General features: G+C 27.1%; 1 protein-coding gene across 3 annotated transcripts; it reads left to right on the forward strand.

Annotated features, from left to right (window-relative positions):
* The first annotated feature begins 937 nt into the window (after positions 1 to 937).
* LOC112603507 (KH domain-containing protein akap-1-like) lies at positions 938 to 15320 on the forward strand. 3 transcript variants are annotated; one of them, XM_025352103.1, is made up of 9 exons: positions 938 to 1206; positions 4853 to 4935; positions 12868 to 13814; positions 13892 to 14126; positions 14193 to 14326; positions 14383 to 14572; positions 14635 to 14844; positions 14906 to 15039; positions 15109 to 15320. In XM_025352103.1, exons 3-9 carry the CDS (start codon positions 12903 to 12905, stop codon positions 15226 to 15228), a joined length of 1935 nt encoding a protein of 644 aa, XP_025207888.1. In that variant the 5' UTR covers positions 938 to 1206; positions 4853 to 4935; positions 12868 to 12902; the 3' UTR covers positions 15229 to 15320. The 3 variants fall into 3 exon arrangements, with proteins under 3 accessions (XP_025207888.1, XP_025207886.1, XP_025207887.1); XM_025352101.1 differs by lacking the exon at positions 4853 to 4935; XM_025352102.1 differs by lacking the exons at positions 938 to 1206; positions 4853 to 4935 and adding an exon at positions 7591 to 7730.
* Positions 15321 to 23118: the final 7798 nt, after the last annotated feature.

Consider the following 23118-nt stretch of genomic DNA (forward strand, 5'->3'; position numbering starts at 1 on the left):
AAAATCCTATATTATCCTTTACTAAACCATAGTTCAGTTCTGCAGATGAAATGTTTTTTACTACTAATTATACTGTGATAATAAAACCGCCAAGTTAATGCATGTACACCTAATATCTATGGCCAACGGGCTTCCGCTTTCCAAACAAAAATTACAAATTACAAATTTTCTGAAATAAATTCATGTGTTACATAATAATACCAGTTTATCCTATTTATCATTGGTAACAAAATTACCAACATGAATAATATCAATTCAAAAAATTCCACAGTAATCTAAGACAAACCAAAGGAGATTAACACTTCAAAATCAGCAAAAAAATATTCAAACCTAGACTAAAACCAAGTTTACTACAAGTCTTCTTCTTAAAATACCATAAAGAACAACCATTCAGCTTTAAGCAAATTTTATTTCTTTTATTTTTCCAATTTAAAATGTATAATTTATAACTAGAATGACCATGGTCCATAATCCGTATTTTTGAAATAATAACATTGTAAAAACATTAAGTATTTGAGTTGACACAGTAATTTAAATGAATAATAATAAAAAAATAATATTGTTGTTGATGTATATTAATATATTAACACACTTGTATAATGTAGTCAAATGATGGCGAAAAGTTCTGTAAATAGTAAACATATTATTAATATTATTATTATATTATTAACGCAATAATAGTTATTACTCACACTAAGTGACAAGTGTCGTACTATTTAATGATCATCATAAATCTTTACTATCTAATATGATTCTATGAATGAAATGTTTGAAACGGTCGTCGGGCGGTAAGTTTGGCGGGTTCGTGTCTGTTCAATTGGCAACACTACCATAGCCGGCCGGCGATGTAGCTTCTACGAGCCGCGTAACAGTAATATACCGGTCGGTAAATTATCGCATGACTTTTGGCAACACTCGTGGCGACCGACCGAATGATTGAAACGCGCACAAGTGAACTGTGCATGAAACATGTCCGTCTGCTAGTAAAACACGCTTTTTCTTGTGCGTGTGTGTGTATTATATATTTGTATGTTTATTGTTTGACCAACGTGAATGAAAGCGCCTTCCTGCTGCTGCTAAACGCAATTTCCGATTTCCTATCATCGTGTGGATGCGACTGACGCTATAAACGCGGCAAAGACAGTCGCCGAAACTCAACCGACACCAACGAGCCGATCGCACGAAAAGCGACAAACTGATCTTCAGGTTAGTAGTATGAGCGAAGAAGTGTTATGACTGAGCCGAAAAGTTAATACTCTATATGTTCATATTATTTTATGTAAATTGTATTGTTGTTGTGGCATATTTGATAGAGGACGGGTACTTAACCGGTGCGTTTTGATGCCGGCGAGAAGATGATGGCGAAAAGAACACGGAATATTACGCGACCTACGTTTCAAATTTGTGGGTTGTCCGGCAGTCGGTGCTGGCTTATATATTAACTGCCATTTCAGCCGGCATGCCGGCAAATGACGGTCGTTAAAAAGCCCATACCCAATTTTGCATACTACTGACAATCTGTGATGGTCTCTATACAGTAAATCGTTCCACAATGTCTTCGTTTTGTGTTTATCTGTTCTTTATTACTGTTTTTGAGACTCGTCGGTTATTGCTCGATTTGAGTACTTCTAAATTATAATACCTATGTATGAGTGTTGTATTAACCCATTGACCATACTATATACATCTTGAAATTTATAATACTTGGTCATATACTGGGTGCTTCATTCAATTAATATTTTCTAATAAACAATAGCATATCCGTTATTAAACTGTATTGTTTTTCTTTACATATGATTATTAATTACTTCCATGACAATCTCTATGGTTTACCTTATATTCAAATGTAAACATATATCATGTTTATTTACAATAAATAATATGTAAGTAACAGTTGTAGTTCTTCTTTCTAAGCATTGTACATATATATATACAAAATACTTCATATTATTCAGTTTCAAGCATTTAATTATTAGAGTAAGTACAATAAAAACTTATATTTTTTTTTATAAATCTGTTACTTTTTCATGTTAAATTACAAAGTGGTGTCAATTCTGCAATTATTTAATATATTTTTATTTAGAAGGTGATACATTATAATTCTAAAATTTATCAAGTTCTTAATAAGTCGATATAGGTAATATATAAGTATTATGTTTTATATTATAATTTTACACATATAACAATATAATATCTAGTGTTAAGAAAAATAATTAACCCACTGTTATTCATAAGTTATTTCTTATAAGTCAATAAAAAATAAAAAAAAAATAAAAAAATAACATTTAATTACATTTCAATAACAGAAATGTATCTAAATAATCTATTAATATTTTACCAAAGATTATGTGATACATATTTTATTTTATTTTTATCAATTGTTTAATAGGTACCAAATAGGAAATTAATAATATTATGTTATGTCCAGTATAAACTTAGACATATAAGTGTGAAAAATGAATCTACATAATTGAATAGGAAAAGTAAAAAAAAAAAATTTAAATAGTAGAATTAGGTAATTTTTTACAATTTATTGATCTAAAAAAAAAAAGTATTGTTAATTTATTGTAGAATGGTTATTAAATGTGACGGCTGTAATTGTTAGGTTTTGTATAACAAATGTGCCTATACAATATAATACAATTAGATAAGTAATTTACTGTTTATGTTTTGTAATTGTTATGTTAGTGAAATATTAAATATTGATGTATTATAAAAAAAAATATACAACCTGACAGTAAAGAAAGTTATTTTGCTTATTTTTTTATAAGATTATAAGTCAAAATAACTTGAATTTAAAAATCATTCATTAATTCATTTTTGATTTTGTATTAAATTATTAGTTGCTACTGATACTTAACTTTGTCATTATTCCTAGGACATTTTTATTATTTTTATAATACATGAAAATAATTAAAAATAACTACGGAATTCACTCTACTGTGTTGTAGATTTCAAGTATAGGTTCTCCTGGATATGGATGTGCATATGGTAAATTTGGCCCTTCCTCTAGACTTAAATATAATTTTGAAAATTTAAACTTTTATTATTATTATGAAAAAAAAAAATTACAAGTTTTAAAAGTCTTATTCTAATAATTAATAATTTATTTTCTATAAACAATAACATTTTCAAAATGAAAAAGACTAAGTTTAAGCTGTTTAGAGACATTATTTTTTTTATTTTTTTTTATAATATTTACAAATATTTTTATATGTTAAGTTAATGCTTAATAATTGAATAAATACGTTAAAAATATGTAATGTCGAAAAGACTTAACCATATTATTAAATTATTTGAAATAACATAAATTATTTTTTTATTGTTGCTGATAATAAGAAGACCATGTTTATTATTAAATTACGTCCGTCTTCAATGTAGAGAATACAATTTCTTGACAAAAATTAGTCTAATATTAAAAAAAAAAAAAATTTAATCACAATAAAACATAAATCGTTCTTTGAGTATTTTTTAATTCTAGTAATTTAACTATTAAGAAACCTTATAAGAAATCATGTCTTAAGTTTTCAATTCCGTTAAATAGTAAAATGTTATTAAATATTTTATGAAAATTTCAAGTATTGGAACTGTTTTTATAGCTATTTATTTTTGAATTAAAACCAAATAATAGTATTGCGTAAATATTCTGGATTTAACATAACTGTTTTTATAGTTTTCCCAATTATGAAAAAAATTCCTGGATTTTTTTTATTTTTGACCCTCTTAAGTTTCAACGCGGTTTAATTCGTTATCAGAAACCACCATTGAAATTTAAGATAAAAAGAAACATAATTATTGCAAAATGAATTTCTTCATTACATCGTTCATAATCTAAAAAAAGGTTGGCATGTTGTGTTAGTAAAAACTAATATACTGATAATAATTTGTAGTATTTAAAGTATACCGATGTTTTTTAACATTAATAAGATGTTACCTATATTCTACTTACTTTTTATATTTATTCTATAAAGAATACATTAGTAAAATACATCGTATTTTAGTACTGGTTTATTTTATCTGATTTGTCATTTTGAGATATCAAATAAATAATATTAATTTAGAAGAAGTAAAAAGAGTGCATGTATATAAAGGTTTGACCTTACCAGGTGTTTTTAACAGGTGTTTTTGTAGAAATACTACCTGTATTTCATGTATTATGCCTCAACGTGATTTATTTTCATTATGCTTTTGGTGATCATATCTATTTTTAATATTATATTATGATTTTTGTATTCCATATGGTGTACTATATATATATATATATATGGTGCTAAGGATGTAATTTTTTTGTTGGTTATTTCTAACTATAAACTTTACAGCATTTTAGTCTCTCCAGTGATAATTTACTTAGTAAAAATATTACATATTAAACTAAATTCTTATAAACTACTTGAATGTTAATCATGTATTTAAAAATTAAAATACTATCCAAAATATGAAATAACAGTATTTTTTTTCTATGATAAAAAGATATTTTTTAAAATTTCAGATGCCTCGTTTTGTTTGATATTGGTCTTAGATTTTTTTTTTAATTTCTGTAAATCAAAAAAGTATATTGCTATGTCTAAATACTCTAAATAGTTCATTTACGCATACAAATCTATTTTAAATATTTGACTATTTAATATAAATATATCAAAACATACTATGTTTATATAATTACCGATTTTCGTCACATGCATACCTAAATTATACTAATGAAAATGCAAAAACCATAAATGTATTAATTTTATAAATAATTAATACATGTAGTACTAAAAATATATTTTAACATTGCATTCCTATTATCTAATTTATAAATTAAACCATATAGTTTCTGTTATTTAAATTTTAATTCTTGAATTGTTATTAGGTGTTTCTATCTAAAAAGCGGAACTGAGAGTGGTTAACAATTTACACCATCCTTAACTAGGTGTTTAAAATTTCAACTCTGCAGTAAGTTTTATTGGGTTTTTATTTGGTAGTTTTTATTGCTTAGGTGAATAACACATGTTTGATTGATGATTTGACGATTGTTTATTTATGTATGAGTACTTCAATATTATTTTATGAACATTTTAATTTGCAAATTCAATTGTAGCTGATATTTTACATGGTCGTACTGTTGCTTAAATCTTAAACCGTATTATTTATAAACCATAGTTGGTTATTTGTTTAGTTAAAATTAGAATTTTAATTTTCCAACTACCTATTAAAGATGTTTTCCTGTTAATGCTTCCATGAAAATTTATCATGCACGTTATTTTTATTTGTATGAGCATATTCGAACTAGCTTTTTTTGTAAAACTATATGCAGCATGTTTGTTTTTATTTTATTTTGGTTTAGAATTTGTATGTTAAAATTACGATTTATTAAAAAAAAAAATCTTTTTTTGAAATATAAAAATAAATTCATATCGTAACCTATTTATTATTTGTATTAAGTTTGTATTGAAGTGTAACAAAAATACTGTACTTAAATTCTTAAGATTTTTTCAAAGTAAAAAAAAATTTAATTTCTTATTTTCATAAAGATTCGAGGTACCTAGACTTAGGAAAAATAATTTTATTCGTATGCTGCGTATCTATTAGCGAATAGTACCACCTTCTAAAAATGAACCGTAGATATACAATTAATACAAATCAATATTCTTATTATAATTATTATTCTATAATTTAAACGTTCTTGATAATTTGTGGTACCACCTTTTTTCGAATCAACGTTTATATTATCTTATCTCGCCTTTCTTGATCATTACTAATCACGTTATGCATTCACGTTATTCCGTTAAAAAAAAGTATGCTCTTTAACAAAAGTGTAATGTGTTATTGCATATATTTTGTATATTTTGTAATGAGTTACACTTAGAAGATTAAAACAAAGTTAAAGGTTATTGCTTATTACTTATAAGTTATAACATTCATTTAAAATTATTAGTTTACATAATACAGAAAAAATGTATTTAATAATTTTTATCTTCTATGTATACCAAATAATTTTCATAATTCTTGATATTATCATTAATTGTACAGCTTAAATTTAGTATTCACTTATAGTTATTTTGGGGTTTTTTAAATATTTTTAATTTATCTCCAACGCAAAGTATAATAATATTGTTGACAATGTATACTTTGTTATTTCATTTTTGTGTATTTGAATAAATGAATAATTTAATATTTAAGACTGGTTATTGTATTCGTATAGCTTAAACTAAGAAACTCAAAAAATATTTCATAGCCATTTTCCATTAGAAGATGTTCAATTTCATATTATCACATTTTTAAATTTCATGTAAAATCTTTTCAACCTTATACAATGTTGAAGTAAAAGCATCGAGCAGATGTTTGAACAATGTAGATAGAAGCAGCTGAAACGTGCGAGTTCGTTCCTATTTCTTTTGTACATTGTTATGTTATAGGTCCTTTAAACTGAAAATGAACAGTTATTTATGATTCTTGATTAAATATAGTATACCAAATTATAATTTTGTTAAAAGATTTGTGAAATATCTTGAGTTATAAATTAAATATTAAAAAAATATCTTCATTATTCATTACAGTTGAAATAACGTAATGTGTGTCAATTTAGAATGTCGTTTCATCATTATTTTTTTTTTTTAATGAAACGCACATCTCGTCGTTGTCTTCCGTCGTTATTTTGGCTATTACACAAGAACGACTTAGAATTGTGCCTGTAATGGCATTAATAATAACGAAATTATATTTCTTGAAGGTTCAATTACTTCAACTTGAAATCCGCATATTATGAGAACGCGTTGCGTGAAAACTTCGAATTTCGCGTTAAAATTTGCATACATATAAAACGCTGTTCGGTTCATAACTCGTTTTTTATCCAACAGCTGTGATGGTGGGGGTGTCCTGGTGTAACCGATATCCGTATAATATCACGGACGACATTGAACGACGGTAGTAAAAAAATGTGAGAAAGAAAGAATAATGTTCACGAAATATACGCCGGGTGGCACGCACAAGAAAACGCGGTGTACCCTATCCACCGCCACGTGGTCGTGTGGCGCGACACATTCAATTCAGCCTCGAACGTCGGGCAACACTGCATTGATGGCCGGCCGGCTCATCCCCACCCCATTCGCCTGAAGCCGATACGACGGCGACGTTGTTCCCTTCGACCCCGCGTACTACCATTTACCGTGAATATACCATCCCGGCGTATGCTTTCTCCTCTTCCACCCCCCGACACACATTCATTCATTTCCCTTCGACTCCTTCACAATCATGCATACGTTCACGCACGCGCATTCGTTCCTATACACGCTGCTTACCACCACGTTGCTCGGAATCTGTCTGTCGCCGCAATATTACGCCGTGGTTTTCGTAATTTCGTGCGTAGTGCGAACCAGTGCGAACCCAAGACTACTCCAGAGTGCATCACTCTTGCAAAGTCTTCGTCGTGTGTTCGTAACTCCGTTCAGTTTTTTCTTCACCTATTACCGAAGTTCTTCGTGACTTGAATTGTCGGGTTGTGTTTCCTTTTTTTTTTCAAATTATGAATTAATTTATTATTTCTATTTATTTTGTCCAGAGACGGAACCTTCGCTCTCCGAGGTTTATCGCGACACGCATTAGGTATATACATTTTTTACGTCTAATGCTTATCGCGGTGGTGTTTCCCTCCCAAAAATAACACAAAGTATTCATATTGTTACATTTTTTAATTTGTATTTGAAACACGTTTCAATATTATTATGGAACGAGCAGTCAACGTGAACAAGGTTGGTTACCGATTTTTATAAATAGATAATCGTATTATTGTAGGATTATTATTATTATTAGTAGTAGTAGTAATAGAAATAGTAGTAGTAGTAGTAGTAGTAGTATTATTAATAGTAATTAGTAGTAGTAGTAAACATAAAGTTTACTAGTATTTACTATAGTATAGTTCGAGCGAGTGGCGTTCGTAGCGCGCTCGTGTTTTTCGATATGCGACGGCGCGAGTTTTATTTCTTCATAACGTGGTTTTTATTGTTACCGTTACATGTCCATGTGTTCGTCACGACCGTCAATGAAACTAATTTACTATTAAATTGACGTTTGCCGTGTAATTTACTTGCCTATAGACGTTTTTCTACAACACAAAAAAACCATGATTACTCCCTCATCCTACGTCATGAGGGATGCTCATCTCACGTGTGGGTGATTGTCAGCGGTTTATCATAGACGGCAACGTCGTTGCTGATGATAATTCGCCGCGGCTATGTCCGTAGACGTCCGCGGATCGCGTGTGTGTCGCGCGAGGTCGCCTGATTCGATAACGTGTCGGTATGAACGTACTAAACGTACATAACCTAACAATATCGTATCGGCCACGATATGTACTCATGCCTCTCCTGAAATCGGTGGTGCTACTACGTCATCTTACTATTATACACCTGTAAACTCCACGGTCATAATACAAATGTTAGTACGCCTTTACAACCTGGGTCCATAATTCTCGATGTAGAAAATTTCACTCCTAAATCTAAATGATCGAGTTCAATTTTAGTTGTTTGAATTGCTTACGTGGATCGTTGTCGCGATAAGACTGCAGACGTTTTATTATTACTTTAACAGACCGGTTGGCGTGTGGTAAAAACCTGACCCAGACGATGGTTGTGCGGTGTGTGCGATTTACAGTTTTTACCTGTTGCCGGTACGTGATTAAGTGCAGTTCACCTGGAGGGTTTTTGCTATGGAAATTGTTATTTATATATTATATACACTAAAATATGATATTAAACTTGTAGCCGGCCGGTCGTTTACCTGTTCTGTCGGGTTTTATTATTTTTAATTAATTCAGGTTTTTTTTTTCATTTCTGGACAACTCTTTTTATAATTATTCATTTATGCTCCCGTGTCAGAATGCACTTAATTAAATATCGAGTGATTATTGTAACCACCACGGCATGTATCTTGCGCGATCGACCGTGTCTTATATAATTGCAATGAGAAATATCTGCATTAACTGTCACAGCCAGACCCTATTTCAAAACCCAATCGTCTATTGCTCTAATTACCTTTCTATTTTATTATTATTTATCATATATATGTTGAGGCACTTTGGGAAAGTATAGTAGCAAATACTTCAGTCGATCATATTGTTTTAATTCTTAGGTATTTTAATTGTTGTTTAGGTACCAAAGTATTTAAACATTGCTCAGTTTCAACTATAGTTTTGTGAATAATAACCTACAATTAAGCTATTTATTCCGTTTCATTTTATACTTTTGTACACATATATACAAATTAACGTGATAACAATTTTTTTGTTAAAAAAAAATCATAATATTTTATTGAAATAATTATATATTTTTTAATCTATTATGAAATTAATGACCTGGTCGTTTAACTATCAAACATTGAATGTCATTTAATTTAATATTCTAATTAAAAAAAAAAAAAAAATTAATATTATGATAGAAGAGATAAAAATATGTCTTTATATAAGGTGTATCAAGTAAAGTTTGTTTATTTGTTGTTAATTCGTAAATGATTTTAATTTTATAATATTTTGGATCATACTTTTATGGTACTTATCATATTTTGTGCATTTAATTATGGTACTATAAGATTGTTGTCGTTATCCCAGCTATGCTTATTATTTATATTTTTGTTTAAATATGAATAACGTTCTTCTTTCCAATTTCTAGTGCTAATTTTTTTCTTGTTATGCATCTTAAATTATCTCGAAGGATTTACTTAAAAATCACATAATTATACTATCATATTTTAGTTAAGTAGCTAGAATAAGGAATTTATATTATTAGGTATTTAAGTAATTCACTGATCTCAATAGTTGTTTAAATCGATATTAATATTTATGTTATAGACAATAAAATTGAAATATTATTCATTTTAATAATTTAATGAGATTATTATAACTGTAGACTCATATTAAAGTTCTTTATCTGTATATTTCTTGGTATCTACTATTATTGTAATAATTGTTGTCATAATTAAGTTTTTAAAATGTTAACTCAGTAACTTTATTGTTAAAAAGGTGGATTTATTAATTGTTTTTACTAGGAAAAATAAATTAAAAATTTTTTTATATTACTCTTTATATTTAAATCTGCCGCAACTAACATTTTTGCTCTTTATCTTATTATTATTATTATTATTATTAGCAAATTAGTACTTTAAACACGTTAAAACAGTTATTGGTTCATTAAGTTAGATCCTACTGTCCTAGCAACAGTTTTCTGATTCTGTTTACAATATTGCGCTAGTCGGAAGTGTAATATATTTATATGTACTGATTTTTCGTTCATGACCCATACTTGTATTTTATTAAAACATATTTTAGATAAGTTTATTGACTGAGCATGGCAACTAGCTAAACCTGTTTTTTATACAATTCAATACGTCATAGGTTCATGGAAAAACAGGTATGTGGTCTGATTTCTTCTGACACAGCCACCGGCAATCTACCCAGTAGATTCTACTCTACACTCGCCGGCAACGCCTAAACAATACATTTCATGACACGTGTAATGCAAAATTAACGAATAAAAGAAATGGTATTGATAAATTTTGTTAGGTAATTTAGAGCGGTTATGTGATTAATGTTTATGAACAATCACGAAACAAATTTTATCCAAATACTTCGATTATTTGATAAATAAATAACTATTCTTCTGTGGAAAATAAATGTTTATCTAACTACCTAATTCTAGTGAGGCCACATGTGACTTTCATCATTCATAAAAATATTCGATAATTTTCCTTCTTAAATATATTTAATAAAATTACTCTTTTTCCGCTCTTGATCTCAGCTTCTAAATTTAATCCTTTTTCTTTCAATTATGTCATAATTAAAACCATCCTTAATTATTGTATCTTAAAATTAGTTTAAAAATGTAACTGTAAGACCTTAATGTGTGATTTATTCGTTTTTGTTAATTTTTATTTTTTTTTATTTTTTGAAGTATGTAATAATTTAAATACAATATTTCTGTAAAATCTCATTTAATAAAAATATTCATACATACATATTATTGTATTCATCAAAATATATTTGTTGTTTATGATCAGTTAATTTTACTATATCCTTTTCTTATTCCGGAAGTCTCATAATACGTAAATGGGTTGCTTTGAAATTGCATACAGGCGGTATTTTAATAATTTGTATTTACCTAGTAAATTATAAAATGCGAAACTACAGCTCCAATTGACCCTGGTTATCAACTTTTTAAAATTAGGTATGATCTTAAAGATTTTAAATGTTCACCAATATGTACTTAATTTTGCTTTATTTACAATTTTTATATAGTAATAAATAATAATATATCGTTTCAATCAATATCCAAATTCAGCTCTATAATTATTTTTTTTAACATTGCAATGATAAAAAAAATATACTAAATAAATTAATAAAGTATTAATTTTATTTACCTTAAAAAAATAAACAATAAGTTGTGAATTCTAGTACTTATTGGAATAACTAATTGAATAAAATGTCGGTTAAATACATTACGAAAATTTATTTTGGCAATTGCTTTTACCATTACTTATTCCCACTTACTAATGTTTTTTATCGGCGACCTTTATCATTTCATAAATTTTAGTTTTTCTACATGCAACTTTTTTTTAAATAAAGCCTATAATAGTGTTTTTATTATTATTATTATTGTTCTTGTCGCCACTTTTAGAAATCTTAAATTTTTTGGGTTGAACATGGGAAAAGGGTTCAAGAATAAATTCTTAGTACCTTTTAATATTTGTTTGACGCACACTATATAGGAATTAATATGTTTTATTTTGAATGAATCAAGAAGAATTCATTACAAATTTAATTTTGTCGATAGTTATTCTACTTGAGATCGATTTTCACGCATTTTTTATAATTACGTCGTAAAACTTAAAAATTAATAAACTTTTGAATAAGTTAAAATCAAAAATATTGGAAAGTCTGTTTAAAGTGGACTTAATGGCGAATTAAAATTGAATTTTAGTTACTTTACTAAATCAATCAGAATTTTAGAAATAGAAGTATAGAATTCCTATATTCCATGTGTTAGATGAAAAAAAAAATTCATTGTTTTCAAACTTCTTCATACTTAAAACTTAAAAAGTTGATACAGATTCCTTAAAATATATCAAAATCTGTCATTGGCTCTCGCTGTTAAATTTCAATATTTCAACTATTGATGGTGTTTGAATAATATAATCTAAAATTCTATTGTTTACCGTGTGTCAGATGTCACTTATGTATATTTCTCACTGTACTTACTTTAACATTTAAATTGTATAAACGTTTCTTTAACCATCTGTGTCAGCAGTCATATAGACTAGTTGATTATATGTTTCACCAAATATTAAAACAAATAAAGATGTAAATTTGTAATATTTTACATGATGTAAATCTAGTAACATCTGTTACTTAATACATGACAATAACTGATCTAAATTAGCATTGTTTTTTATGTTTTACATTGATTTTCTCTGTAATAATATAAGTATGATTATTTCAACCAAAAATTAAAATTGTGTACATACTTTTTCAAATTTTATTGAAACATTGATATTTTATAACTACAAATTTTTTTTAATGTTTCTTTATCTAAAATAAATTGATTGTTATATTTCTTTGATTGAATTTAATAAATTTTCAGATATTATAACAATTGACAAAATAAGAGTTCATTAATTAATTAGTATTTTTAATAACAAAGAAAACAATTTTTTAATTTACATATTATTTAAGTTTACTACAAAAATTAAATCAACCAAATAATTGTATCTTGATAGATACCCGATAGTACCTGCTATCAATACAAAATTAATTTAATATAAAGCTAAATCATATTTTTATACTATTATAAAAAAATAATCTATGGAAAACCTTTTTAATTTAAAATTTTTATTTTATAGGTTTTACGCTCATATCAAAGTGGATATCATACGATATGTTCAAGGTGAGGACTGTATCTCTGGGGAGAATTTTAACGTTTTCGACAGCCGTCTTATACCTCGGTTATCTTTGGTACAAGCGCAAGAGAACTTTGTCACATCACCAGAGTGACAAGAAGAGACCCCGTTCTGAACTTTCAGAACTGACTAAAATTGATGATCAAGAATTGTTTCAGGCATTAGAAAAAGCCTCTCGTACATTAGAAGTATCACAAGCTGTAGAAGAAGAACAGATTGAGAGTTCTGTTATTTATAAAGATACCATGGAGCCAACTGTTGGTCAGATAAAAGTAAATGAAAAAGAATCGTTTATAGATAACCAAGAAGTACATGAATTGGTTAATAAAGTTATTACAATGGCTAGTGAACAGCAGGTGTGTTTAGAATCTGGAATCATCACGATTGATTCTTTAAATGAAGATTTTACAAATATGAAATTAAGTGCAGAAATAGAAAATGAAATAGTTATTAATACAGATGATTCTAAAAATACTAATCAAATAATAGAAAATAATGAGAAAATAATAGAAAATAATGAGAAAATAGAAATAGAAGAACATTTTAAAGATAAAGCTTGTTGGACAGCAATGGCAGAAAAAGAAGATCACTGTGAATGTCCTAAAGCTGTTCTTATCAAAAAATTAAAAAAAGATGAAGAACCTATGATATTTGAAGGAATTAAATTTAAAGGAAAAAAGAAAAAAGGTAAAGGTAGAAAAAAGAATCAAGCAAAAGATATTATTAAACTTTCCTCTGAATCAAACAATAAAAACAAAACTAATAGCATTATAAAATCTGTAAAGAAAAACCAAATTGTAGAAGAAGATTGTGATTCAGCACATAGTGTAGATCATAGTATTGATACTAATGATGCACCTAATACAATTTACTCAGATATTAGGAGTGTTGTAAGTTTTATTTTTTAATCTATACATTTGAAGTTTATTTTATTTTCATTCTTAATAATTATGTTTTTATAAAACAGGGCTCTCAAGACAGTGGTAAAGGTGGTAGTTCTTTTTCTGGAGAACTTCGCACAGTATCAGATTCCGATGAACAAACAAATTATGACTTTTTAGTTCCAATTGAACTAGTAGGACCAATTATTGGTAAAAAAGGAGCATTTGTAAAATATATCAAAGAGAAAAGCAATGTTAGGCTTTTTGTCGAAAACAAGACTGAAAGTCCAGAAGATAAATATAAAATGTGCACATTAGTTGGTAAGTATTATATTTAAGATAAATTGGTTTGTATATTTGATTAATAAAATATTTTCTAATTGATAGGATCTGAAATAAATATTAACAAAGCACTCAAGTTAATTAGAACCAAGTTTCCTGAAAGAGCTTATCCAGAGTTTACTTTAGAATGCATTTCTTCTATGTTGGATGGTTCGCCTGTTATATCTCAACTTTTTAAGGTAAATTAATTAAATAAATATTTTGCATTCTTAATTCAATTTTTTATTATGTTTAGTCGGAATTAATTGAAGGCGTTAATAACCATGTTATTGTCACCAACTTAGTAGCTACAGATCATTTTTTTGTACATAATGCATCCAGTCCAGATTATGCAATGCTTTCATCTTTGAACTTTGCTATGAACGATACATTTGGAAACAGCAAAGAAGATATTCCAGAAGTCGATTTACGCACTGTTACTCATGGTATTTTTTTTATCAAATGTTAAAATTTTTAACATCTTTAACACATGTAAATTCAATTTTAGGTTCTGTAGTAGCCACTTTTAGTGAAGATAATTGGTACCGTGCACAAGTAATTGATGTAGATGAAAAGAAATATGAATCTGCTAATGTATTTTTTTTGGATTATGGTGGTTGCAAAAAAATTGAACAGTGTGATATGAGGCCGATGCATGACTCATTAATATCATTAAGCTTCCAAGCGATCGAATGTAGTTTAGCAAATATTGCTCCAAGTAAATTGACTTAAATTTTTTGATATATTTCCATAATAACTTTTTATTTATTTGTGTTTAGCTTATGGTGAGTGGTGTGAGGAATCCTTAAAAATGTTTGAGACCTTGACTACTGGCAAAATGTTGTTTGCTCAAGTAGTTTACAAGTCTGATAGTGTACAATATGTTAATTTATTAGCTTTTGATGGCTTTGTGGTAAGTACTTTATTTTTGTATTTTGAAAATGTCTTTGTATTTATACTTAAGATTTTTTTTCTTATGCAGACCATTTCTATCAACGATGAACTAATTAAGTATGGATTTGCAGTCTACGCTCCCCCAAGTGGTATTTACCGAAATGATATAACACCCGAACTTAACGAACCAACATACACGCCTGCATAGGATACTTTCTCATTTGTTATTAAAATTGCTTTTGTATTTTCCTGACTGTTATTGCGTTTATTTTATTACTATTTTTTCCATTCATGACTTAATAATTTTTATTCAATTTTAAATCTTTCATTGAATGAAAACCTGCTTTCAGGTATATTATTTTTAATTTTTTTTTTTTTTTTAAGTAATGCACTCATTTTTCTACACAAATTGGTATTTTTTTTTTTTTTTTTTTTTTTTTATTAATGAAAAGATAAAAACTAAAACAATTGATTTATTATTTATTACAAAACAAGTTTTCATTGGACTATAGTAATAATTAATTCAATTAACAATTAATTCATTCTTTAGTACAAATACCAAACTTTTAAAACTAATATTTTAATTCTCTTAGTATGGTTGAAATTACAATATATTTTTATTAAAATACCATTTGTTATAATATTAAGTACTTCGATTAATTTGTGTATAATATTTTAAAAAGATTGTAATTGTGTCACAAACATAGTTGGACCTTTTTTTTCTAACAAACAAAATGTATATATTGTTTGCATTTGAGTAAATTTTTTTTTTTTAGATATAAACCAAATAAATGATGTTAAATTATATTTTTTTCTCATCTTCGTCTACTGTATTACAATAGAAGTAAGGTTTTTTTGAAAATGGTTTTTCTTTTTTCAATGAATGCATATGTTATGTATTTTAGATAAAATTATCTTAGTTAACATTAACTTTCACGGGATAAAATAAATCACCTCAATTTTATTAGAAGTATTATCAAATAATTATAATATAGGAAACTTATATAATGTTTCAATTTAAAAATGAAAGTTTTTAAAAAATGATAATGTAAATTTTAATTAGATGTATCTTCTAAAATTTCATATATTTTATTCTATGAATGAAATTTAAAATTATATTATTTATAATAATAATAATAATAATTTATAATTCATTATTGATACGAATAAGTTAAGATAATTTTAAGGGAGCAATTTTTGTTATCAAGTGTTTTCATTTATAAAAATTAACAAGTCAGTTGTATATTTTGTTTTGTTTTTATACTTATTTCCCTCTTCAGTATTTAAATCTATGGTCATCATTATCAATTTGATGCTTAATGGCTGAACATAATTTTAAATGATACGATTCACTTAATGGGTCTATTATCTATTGGTAATCACTAATCACAAATGATCTATTTATGTACTTGGACTATAAACTAAAAAATTCTGTGTATTATGGTACACATAAACAAGTTAAATAAAGACTTAATTTAGCTTCATAATATGCCAATAATTTCAGTTTATTGAAAATTAATAAAATCAATTTTAAGTTATTTAGGTTTTCTGTTTTTTATTATTCATATTTAAAAAGATAAGTAATTTTATTATTAACATTTTAACAAATATAATGCATATTTTTACATTATATAATAGAAAACCTAAACTTTAAATTAAATCTGATTGTTAATATTATTTTATAATTATTTTTTGATCATCATTACATGCTTGTGAAACATAAATATAAAGTTTGTGACCTGTTACCTATAAGCATGTTACTTTATAATTGTAACTATAGTTTTTCAAGAATTGTTTTCCTTGAAATCTGTTTGCTAAATGATTACTTGTAAATACTGTTAGTCTACAAAATATATTTTGTGCACAGTAAAAAGAATGCATTGCATTCTTATTCACTAAAAAATGACTATATTTTAAATTTAAAAAAATATGTAGGTATATTGGGTGTAAATTGCCCCTTCGTTATTTAGCTATATATATTTGATTTAAATTTTATGAAAGTCATTTCAAATAAAAAAAAGCGATTACTTTTGAGGTAGTGATAATGGATTTTTCCTCTTAATATAAATTTTTTTGATTTTAATTCATCTAAAATTTTATTGTACTGTAAATAGGTACCTAGATATTGTAAATGACTTTTTCATTAAAATAAGATAACATTATCTTGAGATAACCATAAGCCTACGAATAAATAGCCGTTTTAATAAATATAGAAAATATAGTATAAAATGGTGGTTGATGTTTTCTAATGGCCGAAAGAGTAATAAAAACCATGTAAGCAGCGAATAAAACCTAAAATAGGTAACAAACTAATTACTAACACGGAATATAATAAAATATATGAATTACAGATCTCCAATCATTACATTGATAAATCGATTGTAGATATGGAGAAATTTGTGACATGTAATGCTGTTTGAAGTTTAAAGCAAGCAAAAAACATTGTTAATAACGAGTCATTCGACAATAACAAAACGTTGCAATATTCAAATGGTGTATTTAACAGATAAACGTTTTTATAAGCTGTTTTACTAATTTATGATGACAATAAATTTAAAAGAAAACCGATTTCTCTTATTTTGCAATATACAAATATTTTTAACCCCTCCAACCAAATTTTTTTCGGTAGATTTCATAATTACTGAAAAAGTGATGAAAAGAAGTATTTGTGTCGCAACTTATATGATTCTTATTTTTCTCAATTAGTATTTTGATAACGAAACCTGTGTACTTCATTGTTCGTAACTTGAACAATTCGTCCGGTACTATTGAACATATTATAGTCCTTGTAGCATTTTTAATTAAATTTAGCTGTGATTAATAGTAAGGTGTTGACGATGCAAAGATATGTGAGACTTTGGCCAACAGTTGTAACTTTTATTATTATTATTTATTTACAAAAACTATTACTAATAACGGGCATTGCACGTACTTTATTTAAAGATCAAAAATATAGATTTTTACAAAAAATGGCCGGCGGTAATGTGTCATTGAGGTGTATCAAGAGAAATAATTGTACAATAGAAGAAATTACCAAGATGGTGAAAAAAATCGTATGGAATATATAAAAAAAGTGGATTAAATAATCAACTAATTAATTATAATTATAATTATTTGTATGCATATTGTTGACAATTTTTTATAAAATCGAAATATCAAACAATACCTTTAACACTCATGTCCTACACATTTTGGCGCAAATGATGTGTAACTTTTGTACTTTTGGCACTTATGTCATACAGCCCACTATCTGGGCCAGAATACAAATTTTTAACCCGTGTAGATCTCACTACCAACGTTACTAAAAATGTGAATTTTTTAGTTTTAGAATATTCAGCAATCAACATATTAAATCTGAAACGTTACTTATGATTTAATTAAACATATTACATGGCTACATAGGTTAGGTATATTTACTGTTGTGAAGTTTGCAGTTCATTTGTGATAATCTATTTTAATAGAATTTATATTACTAATATAGAACCCGTGCGAATAATAACACTTAAAAACATGGACACAAACAATGAAACAATAATAGGTAATTAAAAATATAAATTTCAATATATTTTTTTATAATTACTTATTACAAGTACTTACCTATATTATTTTTAAAGTAACATAGGTACCACAGTTTATTATTCAATATTTGTTTATATAGGTCCAAGTAATTTTTCAGCATATATCTTTCAATATTATATTTAATATTGTTGAATATTTATTATTATAATTAATAACTAAAAACGTAAAATATGGCTTTTTAGGAAATTAACAATTAACTGTAGTCATACCGAAAACTTTTAATTTGAAGATTAACAGGTAGGTACGTGACACTTAAACAACAATTCTTTCGTTTTGAAGTATAGGTAGCTACCTCTATATTTTATAGTACTTCTTGAGTCTAATAATAAAATAATACAAATCTAATTTTACAACTGTCGCTCTCCTAGTGTCATATTTCCTAAAAAATAACTACAGTCAAATTCGCTTAGTACGATCTTCAAGGGACCAAGAGAATCTGATCATTATAACCGAACTTCGTTATATCCGGATTATAAAATGTAACAATACATAAGATATAAAACCAACCAAATACATTGCTTGGAATCGTTTTACCCGGAATATCGTTGCAAACGGCATCGTTATAAGCGAATTCGACTGTAATACAAAAACGAAAAAAATTACTTTATTAATTAATTTATAATTTTCCTTAAGAAAACGCTATGCCCACATGTGGTGTTTCCGTCCTACTAACGCATACTATAGCAAATTATGGTGATATAGGTGATAGGTACTTAATATAACAGTGAAATGTCCTATAATTAGCAAATTTAAAAGTAAGTATATAACCTAGGAAATCTTATAGGCTACCTATATACAATATATTTTTTTTTTTAAGTGAGTTATGAGTATTTTAAAAACCTAAAGTGTTTGTACATTTTAAAATGCTAGTAATTCACTTTGTAAAAAAAAAACATGTATAAAAACAGCTGAGCACTCCTTGGGCTAACAGTAGAACTGGAACACAGGCTGGCCTAAGATATTACTTATTTGTATTACCTATGTATATTTATAAATGTTATACATTGCGGGTATTTATAAATTTTATTTACCAATAAACGATGGCAGCAAAGGAGTAGTATTAAACAAACAGATCTTCTTCTACTATTGGTTAAACAGAAAAATACGTACTTATCTAAAACTGTTAGAATATCTACCTTTTCTTCAGAAAATTCGATTGTTATGAATAATCAATAATTCGTAAAATCCGTAATCATCTAATTTTGTAAAATGTAAATTTAATAAAGTGAACGTATTCAAGTATCGTAACTCATAAAAGTAAGTATTAAAATAGGGAATGAAATATTTATGGTCGCTTAAAGTACCTGGTATTGTCAAATTTTTCCACAGGTTTAGGTACTGATGATGGTGAAAATATTAAAACGCCAGAAAATAAGCCAGATGATCAAACTAATAAATCTGTTATTAAAAAGGTCATTGAAGAATTATTCAGGTGCGTGTGCGCTTATGTATGTCATTATTTTACTTACTAAGAAGGTCCTACCCATACTAAATTTATGATTTTAATTCGAATATACAATGTACGTCATGCATGTTAGCTCATGCATTTATGCTTATAAAATTGTAACTACGTTTTAAGAATTTATAAAAATGATTTAAAATATTAAAATATTAAACAAATTGTAGTCAAAAAATAAATAAAATGTAAATAATTTAAGATACTATTTTTACTACCTATTAATATATTAGTTGAAATTGTAAAAAATAGTTATATACCCATTCAATTTGGCATTGTTATTTAGTTTAATATGGTGCCAAATAATAACATATAAATATCATTACATAGACAGTCAAAACTGGAAAAGCCACCATTTTTCGGGTGTTGTCAATACAAGGATCTGGTAGGGAAAGTGGCTGTTATCACCGGTGGTACAAGAGGTATTGGGCTGGCCGTGGTCAAGGATCTGATCTAAAACGAGGCGTCGCGAATGATAATCAGCGGTAGAGACGTCCAGGAAGGCGGGAAAGCGCTCAAAATCCTAACAGACTTGTGTGACAACAACAAGAAAGCCATATACGTACCTACGGACGTCACCTCTGAAGAAGAGTTGAAAGGTACCTAAAGTGATAGGTATACCTGCAATGTGTTAGATAATGTTTATATATATATGATATATCAGTATATGGTGTATAATATTCAACACACCATACACGAATGATATTTCATGAAAAACACTTACGTATAGGCGTATAGCTATGCATCTATATTTAAATCGCAGTCTGACATTGCTACCTATTGATATATATAGGATATAGCGGGCTCATTGTTCAGAAGGTGGTCAAATAGTTTAACTTGCAAGGAAAAAGTGCACAAGAAAAAGTAATTAATATTCTTTTCGTTGCATAAACAATTTGAATTACCTATATATTATATAATATATATTTTTTATGGTCGTTGTTCTAACGTAACACATATGATGCAAGTTAAATTTTAATAAGTTAGACATATATCGATATGTCAGAATATATCAAAATTAAGGTTTATCACATAATGCAAAATCAGTAAACAAAATAATATTTAATTATTTATTAATATTTGGGTTGCCATTGCAACTGTAATGCAAAATAGGCTTACACAAAATGACAAATCCGTTCTGAAAATAAACAAAACAATTTAATAATGATGAATCGATATAATTAAAGTTATTGTTTGGAAAGCTAACCGTTGCAGCTGTACGGTAGGTAAACAATTTGGTTAGAAAAAAATGATGTATGCAGCCCAAAAACGTATTTATAGTAAAAAAAAAAATAAAGTAATTTTATAGCAATATGGTGATTTTTAATTTTATATTTGCATAATAATATAAATACATTTTGATATAATTATTAAATAATAATAAATTATGAACAAGACTGTAGGTAATTTTATTATTAGTTTTAACAATAAAATTTTGATTTATTTGTAGATATTATAAAATTGTAATTCTTTAACGATAAAAAAAATGTAAAAAATGAAAATATTGTAAAAAGCGACTAGAGATGCCTTTAAATTTGATCTCAGGTCAATCAGCTCTAATATTAGGTAAAATTAACAACACAAAATAGATTCTGAAAACAAATATACTATTTAATATTTTTTTTTTAGACAAAGACTGAAAGACGTCATGCGAGTATCAATATTCTCTATTAATAACTAAATCATTAAATATTATTTGAAACAGTAAATACGTTAAAATCACTATGTCTAAACGAACTAGGGAAGATTTTTTTCAACGAGACTACTAAGAAAATGAATTAATTAAAATTTAAAGTTCAACAAAGTTCGTAGTTCTTAAAATATAAAACTCAAGATTAAAATAATAAACATTTTTTATTACTAAGACGCCGCAATTCCATACAGAGGGTTAAAGGTGAGGGGGGAAAACACTGTCTTCTACATACGAGTATATTGTATTACTATGTTTGCACTAATATTAAAATAAAATAAATATACGTTCGTTTACTATAAAAAATATCTTGGCGCCACGCCGCCACCATAACATTAAAACCTTTGAGATGAACTAAAATTCTTTTTTGTAATTCCAGAATTATTCCAATACACTGCCACAAATATGGGTGTTTTGGAGTGTTTGAATATTTTAGTGAACAGCGTGGCCATTCTGAACGAATCGTCCTTGTGTAGTCGAATGGTCGACACCAACGTGGTAAATTGCTTTTAATCTTTGTGTAGCCATGTAGATATTTAAACAAATATCACAAATAACAACATCAATTAACTTTATCATATACTCACGCATTTTATAGGCCTTTTAAGCACATTTCCACCCTAATTACTTAGTAGATTTTTACCTTTAACCAGTTCTTTTCTGTTCTTTCAAATCCTTGATTACTCTACTTTCTATCTTTTTTGGTACGTCTTCTTGGCCATTTTATGTAAGTTTCTCTAAAAATTTTAGTTAGGAATAGACCTAATTAAAAAGTTTAAAAGGCCTGAAGGAGTGGTTGTGTACTTATCCGCCATGTACGCTATCAATCTTCTACTTTAGCTTCAGATATTCAGTGGAACTAAAGCCGCCGTTCGATGTAACATATTGGGATACAGTGTGAGTATCCTAATCATAATAACATGTAATATTTATAACGAAAATATGTATAATTAATTTGCCCATGGTAATGTAAAGATTAATTAAACTAAATATATTTATTACATCAGTAATGCCACTAGCATTGTTTTTCAACTATCCAATGATAGTGAATGGTGATCAAAAATCATTCATTAATTAAAAACTTTATAATACTCACCGTAATAGATTTAGTGTTTCACATACGATACGTCCTCATATTTTAGTCTTGACAAGTGACAAAGATCCAACTATAGTATCAGCAGAATTAATTAAAACTTTTACTGCCATACCGTTACGAATTCTTACTAGTTAATGGCTATAACAAACTATTATTCTACCTAAAAAAGAATATACACACGAATTCCAATTATCCATAATTTTCCTCGAGCAGCATTCTGCTAAATAGTATCTTTGATGAACGGTTATAAGACAAAAGTGGAGACTGTATAATAGCA

This window comes from Melanaphis sacchari, unplaced genomic scaffold (assembly GCF_002803265.2).
Source record: "Melanaphis sacchari strain LSU unplaced genomic scaffold, SCAv2.0 Contig10_pilon_pilon, whole genome shotgun sequence".
Taxonomy (NCBI): domain Eukaryota; kingdom Metazoa; phylum Arthropoda; class Insecta; order Hemiptera; family Aphididae; genus Melanaphis; species Melanaphis sacchari.